The 23,987-nt window shown below is 32.6% G+C and overlaps 2 protein-coding genes across 2 annotated transcripts in view; one reads left to right on the plus strand and one right to left on the minus strand.

Annotated features, from left to right (window-relative positions):
* The window catches only part of LOC123007550 (disintegrin and metalloproteinase domain-containing protein 10), a 72,017-nt gene that overhangs the window by 12,366 nt on the left and 35,664 nt on the right, over positions 1–23,987 (minus strand). Inside the window, exons 4-5 of the mRNA XM_044402918.1 lie at positions 11,417–12,031; positions 9,798–9,938 (exon numbers count right to left, since the gene is read on the minus strand). Coding sequence (XP_044258853.1) covers positions 9,798–9,938; positions 11,417–12,031 — 756 coding nt within the window. The remainder of the gene's footprint in view (positions 1–9,797; positions 9,939–11,416; positions 12,032–23,987) is intronic.
* LOC123007552 lies at positions 8,072–9,892 on the plus strand. The gene is made up of 4 exons (XM_044402919.1): positions 8,072–8,127; positions 8,919–9,136; positions 9,243–9,505; positions 9,557–9,892. The coding sequence occupies exons 2-4, from the start codon at positions 8,954–8,956 to the stop codon at positions 9,771–9,773; spliced, it is 663 nt and encodes a 220-aa protein (XP_044258854.1). The 5' UTR covers positions 8,072–8,127; positions 8,919–8,953; the 3' UTR covers positions 9,774–9,892.

Below are 23,987 nucleotides of genomic sequence, written 5' to 3' on the forward strand. Positions count from 1 at the left end.
CATTAACTTTAAACAGTCAGAAACTTTACTACTGCATTAATTAATCTAGTTGAACTCTTATTTAAAGGTAAATATTCAACAATTTTAAAATGTTCTCACTTTGTCACTATTATAAGTAATAAATCATCAAAAGCTTTTTCTTGTTTGATTTATTGATACGGTCGCAAGCAACAAAATTGTTGTTTACTATACGAGTATTTTATTTGAATTATCCTTGACTTTGTCAGTTGCCTTAAAAGCTCATCAAATATCGTTGTTATTTGATACGTTCAGTAACCTTTATTGCATTTGACAGTAATTTTCAACATCATCTTTTACTGCATGTATATCCAATTTCTAGACAATTTATTTACTTTTCCATTACGACCTGCAAAGCATCAGATGTCAATTTGACGCTTTGTTTGCTCTCAAATTTTTTGAATAGAAGGTAAAAAAGTAATTATTTTCTAATTTTGAACAAATAATTTTGATGTAACGCTTTTAAACAATTCACAAAACTTTCAATTTGTTTATGTAACGTAAATATTGGCGGAAACATTTTAAAATCGTATTGTGTTGCTACGGAACAATAAATGTGTCACTGTTCATCGACAAATAGTTGAATGAATAATAAATCTTCATTATCATTCCGTTTACGTCGCTCGGATTATATTGATTATGAGATTAAGTGTAACGTAAATAACACAGCTTTATACATTTAGTTTACAATGTTTAAAATATGACAAAATTAGATTAAGTCTGACAGCTTCATCACGCTTTTTGAAATTCAACATGCGAGGTCCAATAATAATGAGTAAATTCAACAAATCCCGGCGCTGGCAAATAACCAAATAAACGCGTATTTGCTGTAGATATAATTAAATTTAAAATTAATCACGAACACTGGTGTGTGCCTGAAATGTTTATTTTAAAGCCAAATCTGTAAAGAGAAAAAATCTTGCCGAAAACTAGGTGGAAGTCGATAAAAAATTGATCTAAAAATTAATAATACCCTCATTTTTCACTCACTTTTAAATTTTTCAAAAATTGTTTTTTCAAAAGAGGTGGTAAATATGGCATTACCACCAAGGTTTGTATACTTTTTTATACACAATCACATCATTTTTAGTCAAAAATTTGAATAAAATAGAATTCTAATCAAATTAAGATCTAAACGTGGTAGACCATGCAAATTGGGTTTGGTTTTTGACATTTCAAAAATGTCAAAAAAAATATTGAAATAATGTGTAAATCTAATATTAAAATTCTTGAAATGGAACAGTGTACTCCCCCAGAAGTAAGAGAAACTGCTACAGAAGCAATTGAATATTAATTTAGCAAAATATTGTGCGTAACTTGACAATTTGAAAGAAAACATTCCCAGTATTTTTTTTTAATCTTAACGTTGGCACACCTGCATATTACCACTCAAGATATGAAACAATATTATTGCTCATGAGATTTAATGATGTGTTTTCCAACCTTTAAAAGTTTAGTAATCAGGTAATTACATTAGTAATTGTGAATAAAAAAATGTAATTAATAAGGGCTTAAATTACTCACCTACTTGCTATATTAGAGTAAGAAGTACCAAAAAATTCACTGGTTTAATTTTAAAATTCAAGAAAACTGAAATCTAGAAAGGAGTAACTATTGCAATAATTTCACTGATGGCTTTACTCATACATACAGTAATTTATAAAAATATCAATTATCACAAATGTTAATAAAATGATAACATAATGTATTTAAATTTTTTGCTTTTACGTTTCATAAAGTTTTCTGAGTTTGTCAAGCCTGTTTGATACTCGTCAAATCACTTTGGCTTTGGCATTAAAACGCTCTTCGGTGGAAGAATCGTATCTTGTTTTATTAAACGTGTTTTTGGTTTAAAAAAAACATTTTAAAATTGATTTTTTAACTTCTCGTACTTTTGTAATCATTGTTAGTATTTGCAGCTGTAAAATAATATTCCTTTGTCTTCATTAACAACAAAGAAATTAAAGGAGAAAAGCTTTAAAATATGAATTTTCCTGAAGTACATCCTACCAGAGTTTAATGAAGAAAACTAAGAATTTAATATCTGTCTTAATTAAATATTATATGAGGTTTGTTTAACACTTCTAATCACTGGCAATAAAGAGATGGTTTCATCTTGCAGATCTACAATCGTAAGGCTTGCAGCTGTTGCTGTAGCAATGAAACTTCCAACCCCAACATGAGTGATTATTGAGATGTGTTATTACAGATGGTTGACTATTATTATGATTAACCGAAATTCTCTGATTGCTTGTACTATAAAATCCACAGTGTAGTAAGCAAATCGATACATTTCATTGTTCAGCAGCGGACCGTCATTTCCATAAACATCACCGATGTATTGAAATTATTTCGCACATATTCAATCTTATCATCCGATCAACCTATGTTTAAATATTCACGTGGCGAATGATACAGCGAGTGTATTTATCACGTATTCAGACATTTTCGTGAATGCACAAAGCTATTAGGGAGCAACTTGGAGACCGTTATCTCGAGCTAACACGGCAAAAGCGCCCCATTTAATATTCAATCCCCTATAACGCATAGGGCCTAACGGCCGTAATTCAGCGAACGTGTATAACAGAGGTTAATGCTGGCCGGACGCCGACGGACACATTAGAACACGAGAGGTGACAGGTGCAGTCCGTGCCATGGACAGATAGTTGGATCAATTTATGACCGCCATTACTCCGGAGGATATTACGTCATTTCCATGGCGGAGACAACAAGTCTTGTAACCCGAATGACGTTTTGTATGGGCAATCATATCGGAGTAATTAGTACGTTCTCGTGCCTACTGCAGGGCCCATTAGTTATGACAAGGATAATCAGCTTTATTTGGCTGTTAGTTGGATAATTATTCATTCTTTTGTGACTGGATTACATCAAAGAGATTAAATAACAATTTCGATTGGTCCAGTGTGGCAGAAATTATTTGCTCATTCGCTCTGTAACCCTCTGAACATCCTAGAAAATTGTTTTAGGATAAAGCAATTAAAGAAAAGATTAAATAATTACTCCTAATCGATTTCCTACTTTCCTTTTGGAATTGCTTAATACAAAGTTTTTGACTACAACTACCTAATTTCTCTTCTTTCTCTTTTAACAAACTAATTTTTTTCAATTTTTCAAGAAAGGAAAGTCCTCTCATAGGTGCCTTCGACAAGTCTCGGCCAGTAACCACCCAAGGAGAAAAATACACTTTCCTCCAGTGTAATGCATACAGGGTGATTCTAAAATAGACCGACAAAATTTTATCCTTGGTAGTATCAAATGAGTACATGCTGGAAAAAATATTTAAAAAATTCTTTGTTTAAGCATTCTCCAAATAAATTATATTAAAATTATTTTTGAGGTAAAGCGTACGCCACTGATGTGTTCGTTAGCACAGGTAGTGGAAACCATGGTATTAATTTGATGATAAGGTACTTGATCATTACAATAATTCATAAACGCCGTAAGCGGCACGGATCAGGGGCGTTTTGCCCCTAAAAGATATAAACATAAAAAGGGTACAGTTTGTCTTCATTTATCCTTGGTAAGCTGTAATAAAATTTTGTCGGTCTATATAAGAATCACCCTGTATAATTTTTTCTACGAGCCAGCAAAAAAACTTTAAAACTAACAATTTCTTTTGATATCGCAGTTTTGTCATTAAATCTAGCAGCTGGTAATTGGTTACCCCCCTTTCTGAAAATATGGTGAAAAAACGGTTGTAGAAAAAAAAAACTAGTTCAAAAACAGTCCAAATATGACGTACGTATAGTTTTTGTGTACCCAATAGATTTAAAAAAGCGTTTTCGTCAAAGAAAACAAAACATTTGAAAAACTAAGCAAAGTGTATAATTAAAAAAACCTCTTTGTTTTGTAGATTTTTTTAAGACACTCTGTATATTTCAGATAATTTCGGAAAATGCAGCAGATTAATAGTATCTCTCACTTCTGTATAACAATTTTAAATATTTTAACAATTAAAGGCCAATTAAACTTTACACATTCGATGGGACACATCCTTTTGCTCACTTCAGTTTCCTGAAATGTTTCTAAATTTTAATTATTATTTTGCGTACTTGATACATAAATAGCTATTTCATCTACATTTTCCATTAAAATTCCACAAAATTCTCAGACTGTATTTATATGACACGGCAGCGCACAATTATATCTTCACAATTTCGTTCAAAATAATTCTAAGCGTAAGATGAGAAAAGATTTTCTATTTCCAGTTTCGTTCTCAACATTTATGTTATAATTAACTTTATTAGACAACTAATAACTCTCCATCTCCAGGTAGATAAACCAAATCTCATACAACATTGACATTATTTCATTTAAAACAAGTAAAATATTATTAATCAAAGCCAACTATAGTTAAAACATTGTAAATCGTAAAAATAGAACTGTTTCATAAAAATCTGTTGAAATAAAAAATTCACTCCCAAAATTAAATTATCGAGTTTGTCTGTCATTATATCAACTGATAAGGAAGTGACCATTTCCCAACCTTAATTGTATATTTCATGTTGTTAAATGACTTTTCAATTTTTCACATGCAAGGTAATTTGATTACTTTATGATCGTGAATAAAATGTATTCTTGCCCGGCGCATCCACCTTTTCTTAATTGCATCATTCAAAACTTTAATTACTTAAACAAAAAACTTTTCTTGTAGAAAAATTTACGTCCGTTTCAGTTATTTATTCACACCAATAAAGTTTCAAAATTATGATCAAAATCGAATAAAAAGTACATATGGTGCAAGCTGCAGCTCATAAACCTTGTAATTTTAACATGATTACGTGCATATGCTGTCCAGCTTTCAGAGAACAATTTCGCTGGGACTTTTTTATTCAATATTTAGTGCGCGACTCCGGTTTTATTCTTCATAAATTTATAAAGAACGAACTACTTTATATATCAAATATAAAATAATTCGAGTATTCTAGACGATAAAAGTCTGCTATATTAAATTTCCGTATGCTCTGAAGTTGGTATGATCCATTTTTCTAAACACAATTTTGAAAGCACTTCAAAACATTTGGTTTTATTGAAAAAAACTATAATGAAAAAATTTATTCATGTCGATAAATAATTCACACTGCTTCAATCAACTGTAGGTCAACCAATTTATGTCACAACGTGTGAAGTTTTTCACCTGTTATTATCAATCATAGAAACCCAAAAACGCTTGTTGCTCACTATAAAAGAAGTTTCACTTGAGTATAGAGAGAAAATGTTTCTTTGCGTAAAACTTTTCCTCGCCCTAGTACTTTTCACCGAAACTTTCCCTTCTAAATAAAAGTCTGATATTATTTTAGATAGACGGAAGCGCCGGCCTCGCCTACAACATCTGTAAAAACGGCCCAAAATACGTGAAACCAAACTGCGAAAGTATTTTCGTGTGGAATAAAGACCAAACTAACTTTATATCTTTGTTCAACGTGACGCTACTGAATAATTACAGTCATAATTTAGAGCCGATTCGTGGGAAAACGGTTCGAGTCATAGCCGATAATGTAAGTGTAAAAGTTGGTAAGGAATGCGAAATATGGAAAATTACTATCATTGCAGATGTTGCCTTATATCACGTCTAGCAATTATTCGCAAACATTAGGGGGCTTTTTGGGGGATATATGGCAACTGATCGAATGTTTATTGGGCTTTACGTAAGTTATTAAAAAAAAATCTAGTTTAATACCACATGGGTTTTAGGAGTAACGTATCGTCCGTTTATTACGACACTGGATTAGAGATAATTACCTCAGGACACGCTGATGTCATGCTAGCTCCGGTAGTCGCTAAACAGGGACTCTTAAACGTGATGTATTCGCAACCTTATTTTTACAACTGGTACGTTGTACGAAAAGCTTCATAAGACTTACATTTCCAAAATAAAAAGTTTTCCAATTATCCAACAAATTTGTTAAGTGAAAAATTTTCGTATTTAAAACATTTTCTTTTTAGATCAAGTAACTGATTAACAGTAATAACAAAAATGTAACGTCTATTGTATTGTGGCAACACATAATTTCAATCTTAATTATTTTTTATCAACAGTAATATCAATAGTAATTTATACTAGTTTAATTTTCAGTAAAAAACATTATTTGTCATGTGGCCACATTTCGTAATGTGTTCCAACAAAGAACTCATTTTCCAGTCATGATCAATAAACTAATTATTTAGATTAGATTCTCAGATAAGTGTCTAAAAAAATATAATCGAAATCATTTTAAGAAATTACCGTCCACCCTATTATTATACAGTATGTCCCCGGATCGAGTTTACAAGAGAAAAAAAAATTAGTTTTACGCTAAAACTTCAAAGGAATAACATTTTTTGCTTAACCTGAAACGACCAAATCTGTAAATAAAACTTATTCTAACTCAGTGGAAAGAAAGAAATGTTTAATTTTCTCTTGATTTTGGACTTGTTTATGCTTTCCAAGTTCCATCACATTGGCGGTTTCAATTTTGTCACTTTGACAATTAATTAATTAACTGAATAATGATTGTTCTTCTTAAAAAATTTAAAAGCTGTTTCTTTAAGTTGTCATTTATTAAAATCATGTTTTTCACAAACATTTTTGTTATTTAACTTGCGTAAACTCATTTGTCAAAGTGACGTTGTTGCCAAAAAAATAAAACCGCTAATGTGATGTGAAACCAATGTGAAACCCAGAGAAAAATTATCACAAGTTCAAAATCAAGAGACAAAGGAACCTTTCTCTCCAATGGGTCAGAATAATAAAGTTTTCAGATTTGCTCGTTTCAGGTGAAGCAAAAATGTTTTGGCGCAAAATCAAAGATTTTTTTTCCTCTTGTAAACTCAATCCGGAAACATATTTATTCAGAATAATTTTATTCGCACTAAAATATGTCAAAAATTAAACAAATAGGTGAAATTCATAAACCAATATTTTTGCTTTGAATCGAAAAATAAGTTTATTTGTAACTACCTCGATTGTTATTTGGCAATTAATAATTTCTATATTTGAAGCACTGGTTAGCAAAAACCTATTTTATTTAGAAATAAAATTTACGACTTGAAAACCTAAATCATAGGTATGTATTAAGACAACTAGAGTTGTCTCTGGAGAGCGAGAATTTAATAGGCTGAGATTTTTAGACTATAAAATCATGTTGTCTTCAAGATTTTTTGCAACACTAATATTGAATCAGAAATTTTACTAAATTCAGAAATTATTATAAAGAAGTATGTCAAGATGATAAAAAATATGCAGCATATTTAATAGACTCATAAGATACGCTGCTATTGACGACGTACTTTATAGATGAAGCGTATTTTAACGGCAACATAACAAGCAAACCTAAATGCACCATAGAAACAGTGTAAGGTATTAGTGTTGCAAAAACATACAAACAGTTTGTAAAAGAGTAAATTAACAATAGTTTTATGTGTTATTTCTTTCTACTTTTTTTGCAATTATTTTTTTTTTCAGCGATGAGAATTGTTGAACTTTTCTGATTCCTAATTCTCGCTGTCTACAAAAGTCAATTAGAATTAAAAATTTTTAATAAAACGTAAATAACTTTTTCGATCAAATAAATAAAATAAGTTTCCAATATCATGCTTCATTGAGTACAAAATTTCAAAAACCTCGTTTCAAATTTAAATTACAACTTAAGGGTAATCATAAAACCCAAGTCCGATGCATTTTAATAACAAGGAGTAAAAAATCAGCTTAATATTTTATAATCTCCTTGACTGTGTAAGAACTTGAAATTAGTGTTATTGATTTAGCTGTCACGAGAGAGATAAATTCGCCATTAACCTAATTCTTCTATCTAAGTTTTGCTTCATATCCAAGCCTAATTCTATTACCAACGTACAAAGAATAGAAATGATGATTCTCCTCTTGCAGGTATCAGCTGTTTGTGAAAAGACCTGAAGCAAAAGCTTCATCATCGTCATACCTGAGGACTTTTGATGCTCAACTCTGGTTCGTAACTATAATCATGTTTGCCATTCTAACAATGGCAATTTGGATGACGACCAAGTTTTTAAATAGAGTTTGCAAAATCGAACGTACACTTTCAGCGCCATCGTGCATACTGGCCATCATCTCAGGCTTCATCAACCAAGGTCTGATATCAGATATCGATTACACTCTTTACTTTATATTTCATAGCAAAATTGTCGCAATTAGTGTTGAGCTATCATGCAACGAAACTAATCGATAAAAATTTACTCGGCTTGAATAATTAAAGTTAAGCATCAGTTGAGGAGCCTTGCAAGTAGAATTAAAATGTCACCGGTATTTATATCAAAGTTTCTTCGAAGTAATATCTAAGCCTTGATCTGAATAAATAGTAAATTTTTATTTTAATTTTTCAGAAATAGTTCCTAAAATAGCTGTTTATGTATAAAGTACGCAAAATAGGGTTTTAGGGGACGAATCGTAATTAATTAATTTAATGAGAGGAGTCACCTAAAACCTTTTGCGTACGTGGTGCCTCCACGATTTTTTTGTTAAAGTTCCCAAAACACGAATTCACACCTCTTACTAATTAAAAAAAAATATTATCGTAGTAACCCATTTTATTTTGTTAGTCCGCAAAAACTGTTTTTGGGGACTGAGTACCTAAAATAACCGTTTTGCGTACTATTTTATTGAGTCCGGAAAAGACTCATTTTAAACAACTGTTTTCGGGAGCGTATACAAAACAAGTACTTTTACGGCCTTATATTATTATGTCATTACATAACACCAATAAAGTATAAGCTGCATAAAAACAAATCAATTTCAAATTTTGCTGCTTCATTTTGAAATGCATGAGAATTTTGTTATTTAGTTTTGCACCGAACTGAAATAGAGTTTCATCTATTTGATCGTTTGACGAAATTTCCCTTTTCGAAATTAATATACATTTCAGGTTTCGATGTAAAATTGTCAAGTTACTCGGGGCGAATGCAAGTGATGTTTGCTTTAATCCTAGGCGTGGTGCTATATTCCGCAATGAATGCCGTTTTAGTTGCTCAACTGGCTGTTTTTGACATTCCCTTTCCATTCAAATCATTGGATGATATTGCCAACAAGCGCACACATTCACTTTGTTTGCGATCAAATAGTTTCGTCTACAATAACTTTACAGTAAGTTCCTTCCTAATAATAAATTGCTATGAAAATGCATTTGACTAATTAATTCAAGTGTGATTAAATTTTCTCGTGCAACCTTCGGTAATTATTGCTGTTGTAGAACCAAAATAGAGAAATACTTCCTCGGTGGCGTGGAATATTGAACGGTCGCAACTGCATGGATATAACCTCTCAGGAGAATCTACCTGCAATTTTGTGTAACGAGGACTTGGTAATTTTAGAAAATCGAGCGGTGATGGACATGATATTGAAAAATTATGATCTACCGTGTGAGATAATGAGCAATCAAGAAAGATTATTTCAGACAGGAAATTCATTTTTGATGTCGAAGAGTTTCAAATACAAAAAATTAATAGACACTACGTAAGTTTTCCATCAAAGAATTGCGACATTGTACGATATGGAAGTTTCAAGGGTCATCAAAATGAGGAGCACTGGGATTCTTCAGAGATTGGAATATATTTGGATACGGAGAGAGAAATCAGAGAACGTAAATTTGCCTCAATCACCCCAAGTCACTTTGGATCATGTTAAGGGAATTCTGGTCATGTATTTCGGCATAATTTTGATAAGTCTGCTAGTGTTGACTATTGAGATTTTCTACTTTCGATACACACGAATTTCGTTGTGAATAATATAGAAGCACGGCACTTACCTGAGAAAAGTTCTAGGAATTTCTCGACGCCATAATTGTTGGGAAATCTGTAGAGGGGATCCCTGAGGGCGTCAGTTGTATGCACTTTAATTCGTTTCACCATAAAAGTTATATTATCTGCTTTACCGTCCTGGTTGAAATCTGCAAACAAAATAAACTGATGTACAACTTGCGTCAAAATGAAAGTTAGCACCGCGCCAGCCCCTCGTAATGTTGCTTGCATCAATATTAACTTTGTACTGTGGTAAAATATTTCCTTGTTAAACTCTACTGGCAACATGAAATTTTAAACAAGACAAAGTCGCCTGATCGTGACCATTTAAACTCAGAAAAGAATAGCGTGTATTTGTTTTACGACGTCTAATTTTCGAAATGTTGCCCAATTTATTTCTTGGCGTCCATGAAAAAGGCCAAAAACGTCTATCTAGAAATGAAATCCTTCATATTATTCGAAAAATTTCAGCTTGGTCTAATTTGTGCATGAATCATGCTCGTGTTTAAATTTAAGCCAAATATATGCCACTGATAAATTGTAACGTCCAAAGAGAATTAAAAATTGTGATTTATTATAATATGGTACTGACAAGAACGTGTTTTTTCTCTCGTTATTTAAAATCACGCTCGTGCAAATTTATTTCTGTACTCTCATGACGGTGCAAATAAAAATTTATAGACTAGAGAAATACATAAATTTATTGTTCGAATAAAATCAAAACGTGGAGAAGTTCCACGCAAAAATTTAATAAGAAGAGTAAAATGTGCTAAAGACGAGGAAAAGTGTCGTTTGAGGGTGAAGTATGAAACAAACAATATTAACCCAAGTTGTTGGACAGTTCAGGTTAGAAATTCTCGTCTGAAAGCGTATCCGTGTTCAGTTCTTCCAATCTAAAATCACAATTGTCTCGCGCCAAGTAAATATTTTATCTTATCTCCAAGAGAATACGTTTCAGGAAAAAAATTCGATTAACCCCTGATTCTCTCTTATGGAATAGATAATAGATCTTTATTACCCAGCCAAATCCCTGAAAAAATCTCTCTTTTGATTATGTATATTTACAATAACAAAAAAAACGTCATTTTACAAAATCACTTTAATCTCATTTGCATACGCTGTTTGTAGACAGTTGTATTTTCAGTTTTTTTACGGAAATTCAGTTTCAATTCTTATTCTTTGACATATACAATAATTAAGTTAGCAATTTGTTTTGATTACAAGTCGATATCGGTTTTTTAATTAACTGCCATCAAACTGAAAAAAAAAAGAAAACAGAGCCAGTTGAAAGTTAAACAAAAAGCTTATTTCATTTTTGTCAGCAAAGAATTGTGAAACAAATAAGGTTACTGCAACTTTAATCTTCTGCGGCCAGTTAAGTTCGCCAATTTAAATTGGGTTTTATATTCCCATCTGTGGTTACAGTAGGACGTCTCATGTTTCTCAAAAAATATAAGCTATTTTCGATAGTAAATATCTCACAAATTACTTCACATACAAAAAATCAATGAAACAGAAACATTTTTATTAAATATACCCATCTTAAATTCCTGTGGTAGTTGATGATAGTAGCTTAAATTGCTAAGTTGTGTGGTCTAGTGGAAGCGGTTTAGAAAATTTACGTTACCTGTAGCTTTATAGATGGCATTTACTCTTTGGACGTGTCTGGTCATAACCTCGATGCAGGCCTCTTCGGTGCCATACTTTGAAAAAAACTGATGGTCGGCTTGAAGATACAACATGCAGGTGGTTTTTTTCGGATCGATGGTGGCTCTTTTATTAACATTCCGAAAAATAATGCCCGGAAAATCGCCATTAGTCCGGTTGCTCGTAATTAAGTCAAGCTCCTCGTCAATAGGCTGATTTAGGTCGTAGGCTGGCGAAAAAGAATGTTTCGTTTTGTTGAGATGCCAGAAAGTCGAATCATCGTAGGGCAGTTTCGCTTCGGCCTCTAGAAGCCATCTTTTACTCCTCCGTTCCGGGTAATTCTCTCTATCGACTGTGTTTTTCTCCAAATTGTTTAAATGCAAGCGGTAGGAGGCGCACGATACACCCTTTCGGGGGTCTCGAACGTCGGACGATTTGTACACGATGGAGTGAAATGAAGAAGGCTGCTTCGTTTCGTTGGGTCGTAGGTAACGACTGACGGGTTCTACATGGTAATCCTCGATAGCCGTCGAAATTGTGCCTTCGAAGAGTCCCTCTTTTGTGATGATACCGTGGACTGAAGCTGAATCGTCATCTGAAAAAAAGTAGAAAATTAACATTCCCGCATTTGGGTTTGAAAAGACATTCATCGAAGTTAAACAATGCTCGTCTGAAACTGCGATAGAGATACTTCCATTCAGGGACCTATCAGAAATAGCACATGGTTCCGACTGAAGCTGTTTTGATAAATACTACTGCACAAATGAAATGGCAGTCCTATTTCTACATCAACTGATTTATACACATTTCTCTCTTATTGTGATCTATTTAATAAATCAACCCTCAAATTCCCTGAAGCAGTTGGCTCTTATCGCCAAGATTCTTTCATAATTTTAACAGTTAAAAAATTATCCCCTTATTAGCAGGTAAAACCGTCAGTTATTTATCTTTCTATACCAAACATATATTAAAAGCCTAATCCATAATAATCCATGAAAATCTCCCTTGTGTGCTTATTTTTTCAGTTATTCAATACTTGCGATAATTTTCGTTATAAAAGAGCACCATTCTATTTTTTTGCATTCGAGCTCAAAAAGAAAAAATGTCTTTTTGTTTAACATAACTTCACTTTAATTCTAAATCCGCCTTATTTTAGAATAATTATAACCAACATTGCCGATTCTCTCTGTCTCGAAAGTACGTAATTTTATAGTCACCACATAAACTTCTTATCAGAGTAATAATTATATTTACAGCGCTCCGTCATTATTCACGAAATTGAATTATTAATAAACTTAATCTACAATAAAGCCCTCAACCCTTCAATATTTTGATGGAGAATGAAAAATACACCAGCCAGAAGTCTTTTATGTGCTTGTGTAAAATTGCAGTGCGGACTAAAAAATATCTCTTCGATTTCTGATTTTCTGATATTTCAGCAACCCGACTTGACCATTTACATAACTTTTAATAATGCATCATAAAAAACAGAGATAAAATAAAAGCAGTGACATTATTGAAAAATTCGCTTTAATTGGGGCAGTGTATAAGTATACATATACATTTATTGGGTATAATAACCCGATACAAGTAGAGTATTAGTAATTTAATAGTAATTGAACTGACTTCTTGCTAAAAATGTAAAAACTTCTAATTAAAATTCAAGCCCTGTTCGAAATGTCTGAAATATTTAATTCGATGACATAGGTTGTGAGCTTTAACGGAGGGTCTGCGATCCTTCGGCTTGAAGAGGGGCGGTGTTATTAAACTGCCGGCGGTAGCGGTGGCGATAATAAAGCGACGGCTGCGTCTGTATGTCACAGGTTCAAATTACGTGTCATGTGTGTTTACACTGTTGTTGATTATGCCCATTGCTTTGTATACAGCACTGCATATTGCTGCAGTCAGACTCGAGAATTATATCCTCGGTAGAAGTTTATAGGAGACAATAAATTCGAAAAATTTTTTTGCATTATTCGCTGAAATAAATTCAATTCGATTGGTGTCTGAAATCAAACTAGAAACAAAGCTAAAATCCACGGTTCGAGGAGAACTAAATAGGATAAAGTAAATCTTATGCAGTTTTCCAACCATTCATTATGTTCTAGCGGTTAACCGCTTAAAATAACAGAACGTTGCTCGAGCCTTGTTTACTAATTAAATTCGAACTAGAGGTTGCTATATATCCCATGTATTTAAAATAACATGTTGTAACATCATGTAAGTCATTCGCTTTCAGAGATTACGTTTGCTGCAAGGAATCCCAAACATCTATTTGGTAAAGCTCAGAATACCGATCGATTGGATATGCCACTCAGACACATTCGTAAAAACTATAATATCAGATTGAAAAATTCGAATCCAAGTGCGTGATATATTTTAAGCGATTGACACGTCTGCCCTCCTAGAAAACACAAAGAAAGTTTTGACCCAAACAAGAAGTGGCAATAGGGTGGAAAATAAAATCAAAACATATTTATTTGGCTCGAATTGTAGCCCAAATCTACGTACACATCGGATTATTTGAGTTGAAATTGAAAACTTGTAGAAAAAAATAAATATTTTCGAAAATAAATCGTTCTTAAAGCACCTGTTTCCGGCTATGTATGTTGGAGTGGTGTCGTGGAGCTCAATTCACAAACAGCGAAAAGAAGTTCAAGTTGTTTAGATAAAACAAATCAAAAGTTGATGACAATTTCAAGGGCCATCGGATAAATCAAAGGGCCGGCAGCGATGGCTCCCACAGGTCCTAGTTTTTGCAAGTCCTTTGCAAGGGATCGCAGTGTTTCTATATTAGCCGTGTTAGAACACTTGCAAGAGTACACAAGGGTAACCTCATTGTACCCTCGGGTAAAACTTACATCAAACTCCACAATGTGCGAATATTTGCTCGTGTAAGTCAAACAAACGGACTGCAAATGTAACTACGATTAACAGAGAAATGTAAAGTTCAAGAAGCCGAAACTAGCCAATTTGGAAGAACGGCAAATTAGCTCACAACCAGTATAAAAAATTAGCAATCTGACAATATATTAAATCGCCATTTCACAGTGTGTTGCACTAACTTACTGAACAAGCTTTTCGGATAAAAATTAAAAAAAAATCTTATAACTTAAAAAAAAATTGCTAAAAACTGCCGCAGAAATTTAACTATTTATTTGAATTATGATAAGTATGAAAAAAATGATGCAAAACTCTGAACAAACATTGTAATTTCATAAATGTTTTAATCAAATTCTGCCAACACAATAAAAGAAATCAAATCAAAATTTACACTCGTAACTTGATATTGCAACCCAAATCAATAGTTAACTATTTGCAAACCTACTGATGTATTGATTTGTTCAATATTGCATGATACTGTGTGTTTATGAAAATAAATGAGAAGCAATATCATTATATTAAATGAAAAATATCGAAATTAATTCAAGAATAATCTATAAGTATTTTTGCTATTTAATGTACTTGACAGAAAAATTCTACATTTACTTATAGATTATTCTTGAATTAAATTCGATATTTTCTACATTTTGAATTTTTCTGTCAAGTACATTAAATAGCAAAAATACTTCTAGATTATTCTTGAATTAAATTCGATATTTTTTATTTTGTTAATTGTTCTGTTATTTATTCACTAAACACACTCAAGCAAAGAAGAAAACATTAATTATCAGCGTTGTTATTTAAAAAATGTTTTCCTGGTGAGTATAACACATTCTAAGTAACACCAAACACGTGAGTCGATATGATCTTGAATGCCTCGTTGCTTACACGAAAGAAGCTTTTGAAATTTATTCTATCTCTGTTGATTTAAATGCCACGCCACTATAAGTTTCGATACGAACCGTAAAATATCAAACTGGTCTTTTTGCTTTGATATATTTATTTCCGCAATTTTAGAGTCGTAATATCGATTATTTCAAAATTTATGAGAAAAATTCTCTTCATATCGGCACCTCAATATTTAAAGAATTCAGCAAAATAAGCAGCAAAAGCCAGCAATTTTGTAAAGCTTTAAAAATAGCGTCGCTTGAGGATGATGTAGCGTATTTGAAGAACGTCACCAATTCGTCAAGTAGAGGAAAATGCATAGTGAGCTTTTAAATGCAAAGTGGAAAGGCGCCGCAAAAACAACAAAATTTACATGAATAACGGAAGAAGTTGAGTGGATATATTCCTGTTATGCCGTTAACATGCATGCACTTAATCTCATTTAGAGCTTTTAACAGAAATGTATTGTTAAATAAATTCATTGTCTCTTGTGTTTCATTATTTATTAATTGATCACTCGAAGCCTTGTTGTCATGTTATTGAATTCTGCAGATAATATTGTTTTGCATCACCACTCAATTTAATAGTATTCACAAGCTTGGTTAAAAGCAGCACATCAAAGGCTTCAAAGTTTTATTTACATGTTCGATAATATAATAACACATTAATGTAATATGTGGCTGGCACTCACAAAATGTACTCAATGTTTGAAAAAGTTTTGTTTTAACGACATTTTAATATAAAACCTGCAATATTTTCTCCCACTCTTTTAAAATAAGGATACTCGCATTATGCAAACGGTGAAAGGCAATCGTAATTGAAGGTATTCTCTAGATAGGAGAAACACGACATTAAAATACAAGTGAATTTGAATATAAATGGGAACGTAATTTAAATTAAGCCGCTCATCATTCTGTAGCATATGAGTCATATCCCACCACCTAACCAACAGAAAACTAATCAAACTGTATCCAAATTATTTCTAAAATTTTCCGTCAATACAACTCACATTTGCCCGGCGCATCCACCATTTTCAGCGCTACTAATGAGAATAAGATTAGTTATAAAAAATTTAAGATCAAAATACAATCTCTGCAAAACCATAAACAAAACCTAGAGGCATTCCTGTGTAATTCGACGAGATTTAGCAATTGCAAGGGCGTTACAGCGGACCCCGGCCAAACCTGTAAAACAAGGATTAAGCCCACAACAGCACCAAACAAAAAGAGTTGATTAGACAAGGTAAGCTCAAAGGGTTCCATCACAACAAGCAAATGCTTCAGCAAAAAGCACTGATGCTGCAAACGTAACAATTTTCTGCCACGACGGATACGAGAATGTAAAACATTTTCCAATTAAACAGAGGCATTAATTTCGGTTCTTTTTAAAAGCAGTTCCTTCAAACACATTTTCCACCGGATAAATAATTATGTAACTGGGTTAATCCATTTTAATGTGCAAACTTTATACAACACGTCCGAACATGAAACAAGGTTAATTTAAACCGCCTTCGATAAAGACTTATCAAACTATATTAACACGGTGTTACAAACTGAAGATTATTATTTTGTAAACAAATATTTGCAAGCTAAACAGGTTACTCTAATATAATTTAAACTTGTTTCTTGCAAAATAACACGTCAAAATATTTTCACCATAAAAATATGATGAAATTGTTTTTGCCTCGACTATAAAGCGAAATGGTGGCTCAGAATTTACGCGAAATATAACCGCTCTTAAAAACCTACATAAAACTAAGTGGTTTTGTTATCTAAATTAGAAAACATGTACTGTGTGTGTAATTAAGTTACTAAAAGAATGAACTTAGGGCCTAGTTTAAACAATCTAATTAGGCGAGTATCGATTAAACGTAGCTAAAACAACACTTTCATAGCGAAATAAAAGAGATTACAAAAAAACTGTTGTAAAAGTATAATTCCCAAAAAGTGCTACAAAAAGCTACAGAGCTTTTTAATATCCGCGTAAAACAAATATACGCCCAGTCGCTAATATTTAATATAAATAAAACAAAAATAACATCTAAAAATTATACATTTAATAAGAACTTTTAATAAACTGAAGAAAGTAAATATTGACAAGAAAACTTTGTTAACGTCGAAAAAACAAAAGAACATTCTGCTTAGCATCTAAATTGCTATTGTAATAATAACAGACACAATAAATAAAAAGTCTGTCCAATTTTATTAGTTATTACATTTCGAAGTTTGTAAACAAGCAGTAAAAACTAAAATTTTCCTTAAATTTCTATTTAAGTCAATTTAAATAAAAAAAAATTGTATACGCTGTAGGTAAAAAAAGCACTTGTACCAAATACCTAACTTAATTATTAGTTTTTTATTTATTCAAAGCTTTAACTCTGAAACTAAGACTTTTAAGATTTGCTTGTATTAATAAGTTTCCTACAAAACTCTTTCATAATAAATTTACTTAAGAAATACATAATTGACAAATTAAACTCTTTCAGTTTGGAAAACCTCTTAAACTTATACACGAGAAATTTATTAAATATTTGCAGAAAGTTTATGCTTCATTTAAAAGTTTTTCAGGTTATATAACTTGTATTTTTTCTATTTCAGTTGATTATGTTTCAGATTTGAAATATAAATTTTGATTCAGACGCACTAATGAGAAAAAAATTATCAAGTTTAAAGCAAATTTCAAAGCTACGTTTTTCGTGCAGATAATACGTCTAAAAATAAAATAAATTCGCATCATATTTTTAGCTAGTTTAGCTTTTCTTTCAGACCACACCTTATTACGAAGTTCCGCCAATTATCTGTATGACGAAACGGCTTTAAATTACTCGGCGGCTTAATTAATTCCTTTGATAAAAGACGGAATCACGAATGTTTCAAAGAAACACATATTAACAACTCAGAATAGAGGAACTAATCACAGTAAAACATGCACATGTTCATAGATACCATTGAATGAATTTACCTGACTTGCAATCCTATTTACGAAAACTGTTTTACTTAATTAAATTTGAATTCAATAGCTTCATTTTCGAAATTTTGAGAAGTACCTAAATATCCAGAGGTAAAAAACGGTCACCGAATAATAGGTTTTAAGCATCAGTTTGCTGAGGCCTTAGTGAATGAAGTCCTTTAGGGACCACAAACGGAATCCCTCACTTCCGTTCAAGATCCGCTTCCGGCATTGGCAGAATTCGATTTATCAGATTGGTAGAGGTGAAGCTTTAAAATCGAATTCGAATTACGCAACAACTTTCAAAGTGTATTAAAAATGTATTAAGAAAACCGCCGCACCAAGGAGAATAAAATTACACAAGTGGCTTCTTGTTGAAATTACAAAATTGAAATATTTACCCAAGCTTAAAAGCTATTCAACACAAGTATATCTGCTCGTACTTATCTAAGAGGGGTGAAGAAATGGGGCTGAATCGTATGCTAGTGCAAGGGAGAAACGATGACAATAGATAAAGGGGGAAAGACTCTGCATTTGTTCATTTCAAGTCGCTTTGTATTCAACACAGTACAGGACAAAAATGATTAATCCGATAACACTGGAATTACCATTTTAATTTCGAGTAATTCGCGGAGTGGAATAAAAATGCAAGGACTTACCCTACCTGGCCCTTGAGGCGCCAATGTACTTGAAAAAAAATTAAATGAATTTTATAAGACCAGACCGCAATAAGCAATCCTGTTAAAAATTGAATCGGGAGGTAATCTTATCATCGGGAAATGCACTTTAGAGACTTCTTGCCTGTCCTAAATTATTAAACCATTAATCTAAAAATCAAAGAATAATTCTTTCTACCTCATTTAATCAGGGGAGAAAAAAAGTGTAGTGATGTTTTTTAAACAGTTCCATTGATCTGTTCCACATGGACATATTACAAAATGTCGAAATTGAAAGTCATGGAGTGGAAGGAAATGGTGAACCGAAATCCCATAAGAGGACGTAAAACGAAAAATCTTGCAGCGAAAGAACAGAGGTAATAATTCACAAAAAGATAGAGTATATTGCTTGATTCCCTGTCGCAAGATATTGCTTCAATTTCAGTACGACAAAGTCGTCTATATTTGTTTGGAAAATAAAATGTGCTTCGAAACAAAATTTAATTAAAATTTTAAGGACGTGTCAGTTTGGAAACATCTTTGCGATTTTGTCCAAAAGAAATTAATTACATTCATTAATTGTGGTGCCGACGAAAAAGCAATTTTCTGTGTTATTACTTTTTGTCTAGAACTTTGAAACCATCATTCATTTTGATTTTTTTAGACAACAAGGGAACGCTACAACTCAACTCTGGGGTTTTTAATTTCTGCCTGATTCTCTTTGCTCTGAAAAACACAATAAAAGGGTCGTGTTAAATACAATTTATATTACTCGTTTTCGATACGAATTTTTGAAAAAAATCATAATTTTATTGAACCTCAACAAAAATTCAGAGATAAAATTTATATTTAGCGCGAGCTTACCTTGTACAAGTTAATTAAATGAAGTAATCTCAATGGTTAGAACTTTAAATTTCCCAAGAGATTATTAATTAGAAGAAATAAAGTATAAATGATGTTAATTAGCCTACTTAAAATTTAGGTAATGTCTTGCACTTACTTTCAAGAAAGAAGAATTAAACTCTTACCTCTTCAAACTGGAAACTTTCAGATCGCATTCTTTGATGTCATTTTTTAACATCAAATATTAAAAGATCGTTACGTTTCTGCTGCACGTGTACAAAGACTTATATATGTGATGTTTTAATGCCACCGTACGTGCTTTCAGCATTAAATGAAAACATAATAGTTTATGAACACTGATAAAAGCACAACAGCAATAATATCGAACGTAAAATGAGAATATCAGGAGGCATTAGAGAATCTAACCGACACGTAGGTATTTTAGTGAGAGTTTAACTTTTATGAGTTCCTGTTACTTGGACGGTTTTTATGAACAGAATAATATACACGATAAATTAATGATTTGGCGCCAAACAAAAATCTCTCAAATTTTTTATAAACAAACTGTGAATTATATAAATAACCTAAAATAAAAAAAGTGTATACAAAAAGTCAATTCAAAGACCTGAGTGTTAATTAATTCACAGTGAGCGGTTTCCGTCAAAAGAAAACTCTTGAGAGCAGCATATAAAAAATTTATTGGGTACATAGATCAAATTAAATTCAGACAAGTACCTTGAAGCATCTAGTTGCGAATCGAGTTACTCGTTGAAAATATACCCCGGTTAGATAGAAAATAGAACGTGCCATTAATACGCGAAGCAATAACAAACAGCATTTGAAGCAAAGTATTAAAAACAGTGTGTGAAAGGGGGCTGAATATTTCCGTTATTTTCCCTTTATCGCACCGAAAGCCACTTGCATATAAATCCCACATTAATAGAGAATTAACATCCCTTGCTGTTAGTTTTTACAGTCAGGTGAAGCAGATATGAGCACGTCGTAGTCCAACTATCTGGATTTAATAACCGCCATAAACCAACAGGCTGTAGATGCATGGGCTAAAACGCGGTATGAAACATTTTATGAGTTGGCGCAAAGCAAAAGCACGTCCAATACTGAGATTGAATGTTTGGGTTTATGCCCTATTAAAACCGTACCGCGACATTTATACCCAGCTTTTATATTCAGAACCATAGCTTTACTCGTTTTTAGTCCGGCTGTATATCGCACGTTAAAACTTTCCGAAGATTCTTTAAATTCTACACCACAATTTGGTTCTTAACAAAATTTAACCTCGACCCTCGCTTGCTATTGACATGGAGAGCCCTTTCGCAAAGATTAAGCTTTCAGTGGCTAGGTGAGGGTAAATGACAAATCCCAAGTCACGCTTTCGAGTTATATCTTTAAACAAATTTCAGACATGTCATACAGTTCCCCTCAACTTAAGATTCACATCCCAGCAGCGGTATCGCGTTGACATGAGCTATTGTGTTACTTTATCTTGCTTTATGCCAACTTCATGTTTAATAATATGGAATTAGTAATGTGGCGTAAAAACAAGCTGTTGAAAATGTAGTCTCCCCAATTTTCTTCACAAAAAGCAACCCTCCGCTCGAAAATCCACCCGAAAAATATATACCAAATCACAGTACCATAATTTAGTTATCTGAGTGAGAAAACATTTTAATTCTCTTGTCTAGGATAATCGCTGATTAACCCAAATGGAAAATCCTTCTAGTGTCATAATCTAAAAATAGAACTTTTTGTGACATCATATTTAATTGATTTAAAATATTATTGAGCAAAAGTAAAATTAAAGTTGCCCTGAGTCTGCTAGAAGAAAGGGAAAGCGCCAATTTCCGAAAGCAAGGAGGCGTGCCTTTTGTGTAGAGGCGACCACAGATTTATGTAGCTAATAGCTCCCATTATATTCGAATTGTCCCAGTAGAAAAGCAAACGTCTACGTGGCAATAAATGTGAATTGGCAGCAAAACCGCACAAATCTCAATAAATGCGACTACAACACTAAACAAATTATGAATTAATGAAAACGGTATAATAAGTAATTAAAATTTTGTTTACGCTTTGGTCAGAAGACACTTTGGAGATAAAAACACAATTGCAGTTGAGTTGTTAAAGTAGCGAGTAAAAAGAGATCTTATGTTCAAATGGATCTCAACGGCATAATGTTCCTTGTGTCTTATCAGAAACTAGAGCGACATTCAAGTTGCAGAACGTTTTTGTTAAAGGAAGCTGAATGGTCGCGATATACAAATGCACGAGCATATGAGGAAACTATTTTAGGGAACATTAATCAAGTAATTTTAAACGGAATCGAGACGAACATTGTGAGAATCTCAAGATAATGAGACTTCCCAGTTTTCAAAGCTTCTCATTTAATTCTCAATTAAGCGACAGTAAGTAAACTAGAATCATGTCAGTTCGAAAACTTAATTTTAAAGTTTCAGAAATCTCAGCGTACATCAAGGAGTACGAGGGTTGTTTGATATGTCTGGTAAAAAACCATGACTATGTGCGTCAATTAATTTTTAATTAATTAATTTTAATTTGAGAACAGACATCATTTCCTAAGGTCTAAAGACAGAATTCAGTGCTAATAATTTTGATGAAACCACATCGAAGTAGGTACTATGTTGTCGAGAAAAATGAGCTTCTTGCTACAAAAACTGTTAATGGTACCAAAATTATCCCTATCTTTGTGTTTCGTCTCTAAATTTGCTTAAACGGTTTTTTGTGCTGACGTTTAACAACATTGATTTCAAATTAATTCAAAAACCGGAACTGCCAGCTTCCTTTATTAAAATTACCATGAATGAATTTGCTAGAGGTGCCAAGGTTAAAACTGTTTGACAATTCCATTAAAAAAAACAGACTTTAGCTAGGTTTTCAACCAAATTAAAAGTAACAATAACAAAAACTCCATTGTACAGTTTCCTGATAAGCTGCAGCACATGATTGTAATAGTGATGATAACTTGTAGAGATATAAAAGTACAATATGTCGTGGACGGAATCTAAAGACACGGTTCGTGCACAATGTACAGATTTGTTGAACGCACATAGCCCATTAAGTTTATTCCTTTATTGGCATAACTGCTTGCTTATTGGCCATCGAAAACAGGCAATTAATGCAATTTCCGACCAAACAAAACATCAATATAGATACGAGGCAATTTTAAAAAAACGTTTCATTTAACGGACCATAAAAACGGCAGAATTTATTCTCCACGGACAAGTTTCATTAATTAAGCCACACTTTTCTAAACGGAGCATAAAATTATAAAATCTAATTCAGATATACGAAATTTAATTAAGCTATGAACAAATGTTACATGAACGCTGTTCCCTAACCAATTTAATTTATTGAAATTAAATTCTAGTCACTTTTAATCCCATTATAATATTGAGGCGAAGTTTGAGATTTGAGAAGTCGTCGGAAAAATTACAAACACACTGAAAACTCCAATTTATGTATGCAAACAAGCACCGCTCGGAGCAATTCTATAAACAATATTGTATTTTTATCTTTTTTCGTTTTATATGGCAGATCTCGAATCGCGAATAGAAACAAAAAAACGACTTTTAAAGTCTCTAAATTTGGTGATTGTCATCGGGACTCCACCGGAAGCCAACCGCACGGTCCTGGTAGACGTTGGAAGCGCTGCCGCGGTCGTAAATTACGGCTTAGCTCATTTCCGCCGGCGAGATCCGAACCAAAATGGTCATCAACGCCTTTCACAATTGTTACACTAAAAGCTTATTTTTGTACGGGACTTGTCACATCGCATCGGACCCAAACATTTTACTTTATTAGATCACAGCGAGTGTTTTATTATTATTTTATCGAAGTTGCAGTTATTCCAGCAACTTTGTCACGTTCCAAACAACATATCTTTGTCTTGTCAGCAGATTAATCTTTATTGCCTCAACTTACTTTCCGACGAATTTTGTGGATAAATTGTCTCGACCTAGGCAACGAATCATATTTTACTAAAACCTTGTCTTCGTATTCGTAATAACCAACAGTAGGTTGTGTAAAACGAGACCGTCAAATAAACCGAACATAAAGCGCAGCTGACACCTTAGATTTTTCGACGAATGATTACACATAAAAATGGTGGATGTGCCGGGAAAGCCAATCGCAGTTCTATAATTTGAGCACGAAGAAAAGCAGATTATTTCACACACAATTGTATTATCAAAATACCAGTATGATATTTCAAATCAAGCACTTCGTATATAAATTAAATAAATTAAAATTAAAGCAAAATTGATTTGTTTTTTTTTACTTTAGTGTTACAAAGATCAT

The sequence above is a fragment of the Tribolium madens genome, unplaced genomic scaffold, assembly GCF_015345945.1.
Source record: "Tribolium madens isolate multiple individuals breed KSU strain unplaced genomic scaffold, Tmad_KSU_1.1 Scaffold_3;HRSCAF=73;Tcas5.2_LG2, whole genome shotgun sequence".
Classification (NCBI taxonomy): Eukaryota; Metazoa; Arthropoda; class Insecta; order Coleoptera; family Tenebrionidae; genus Tribolium; species Tribolium madens.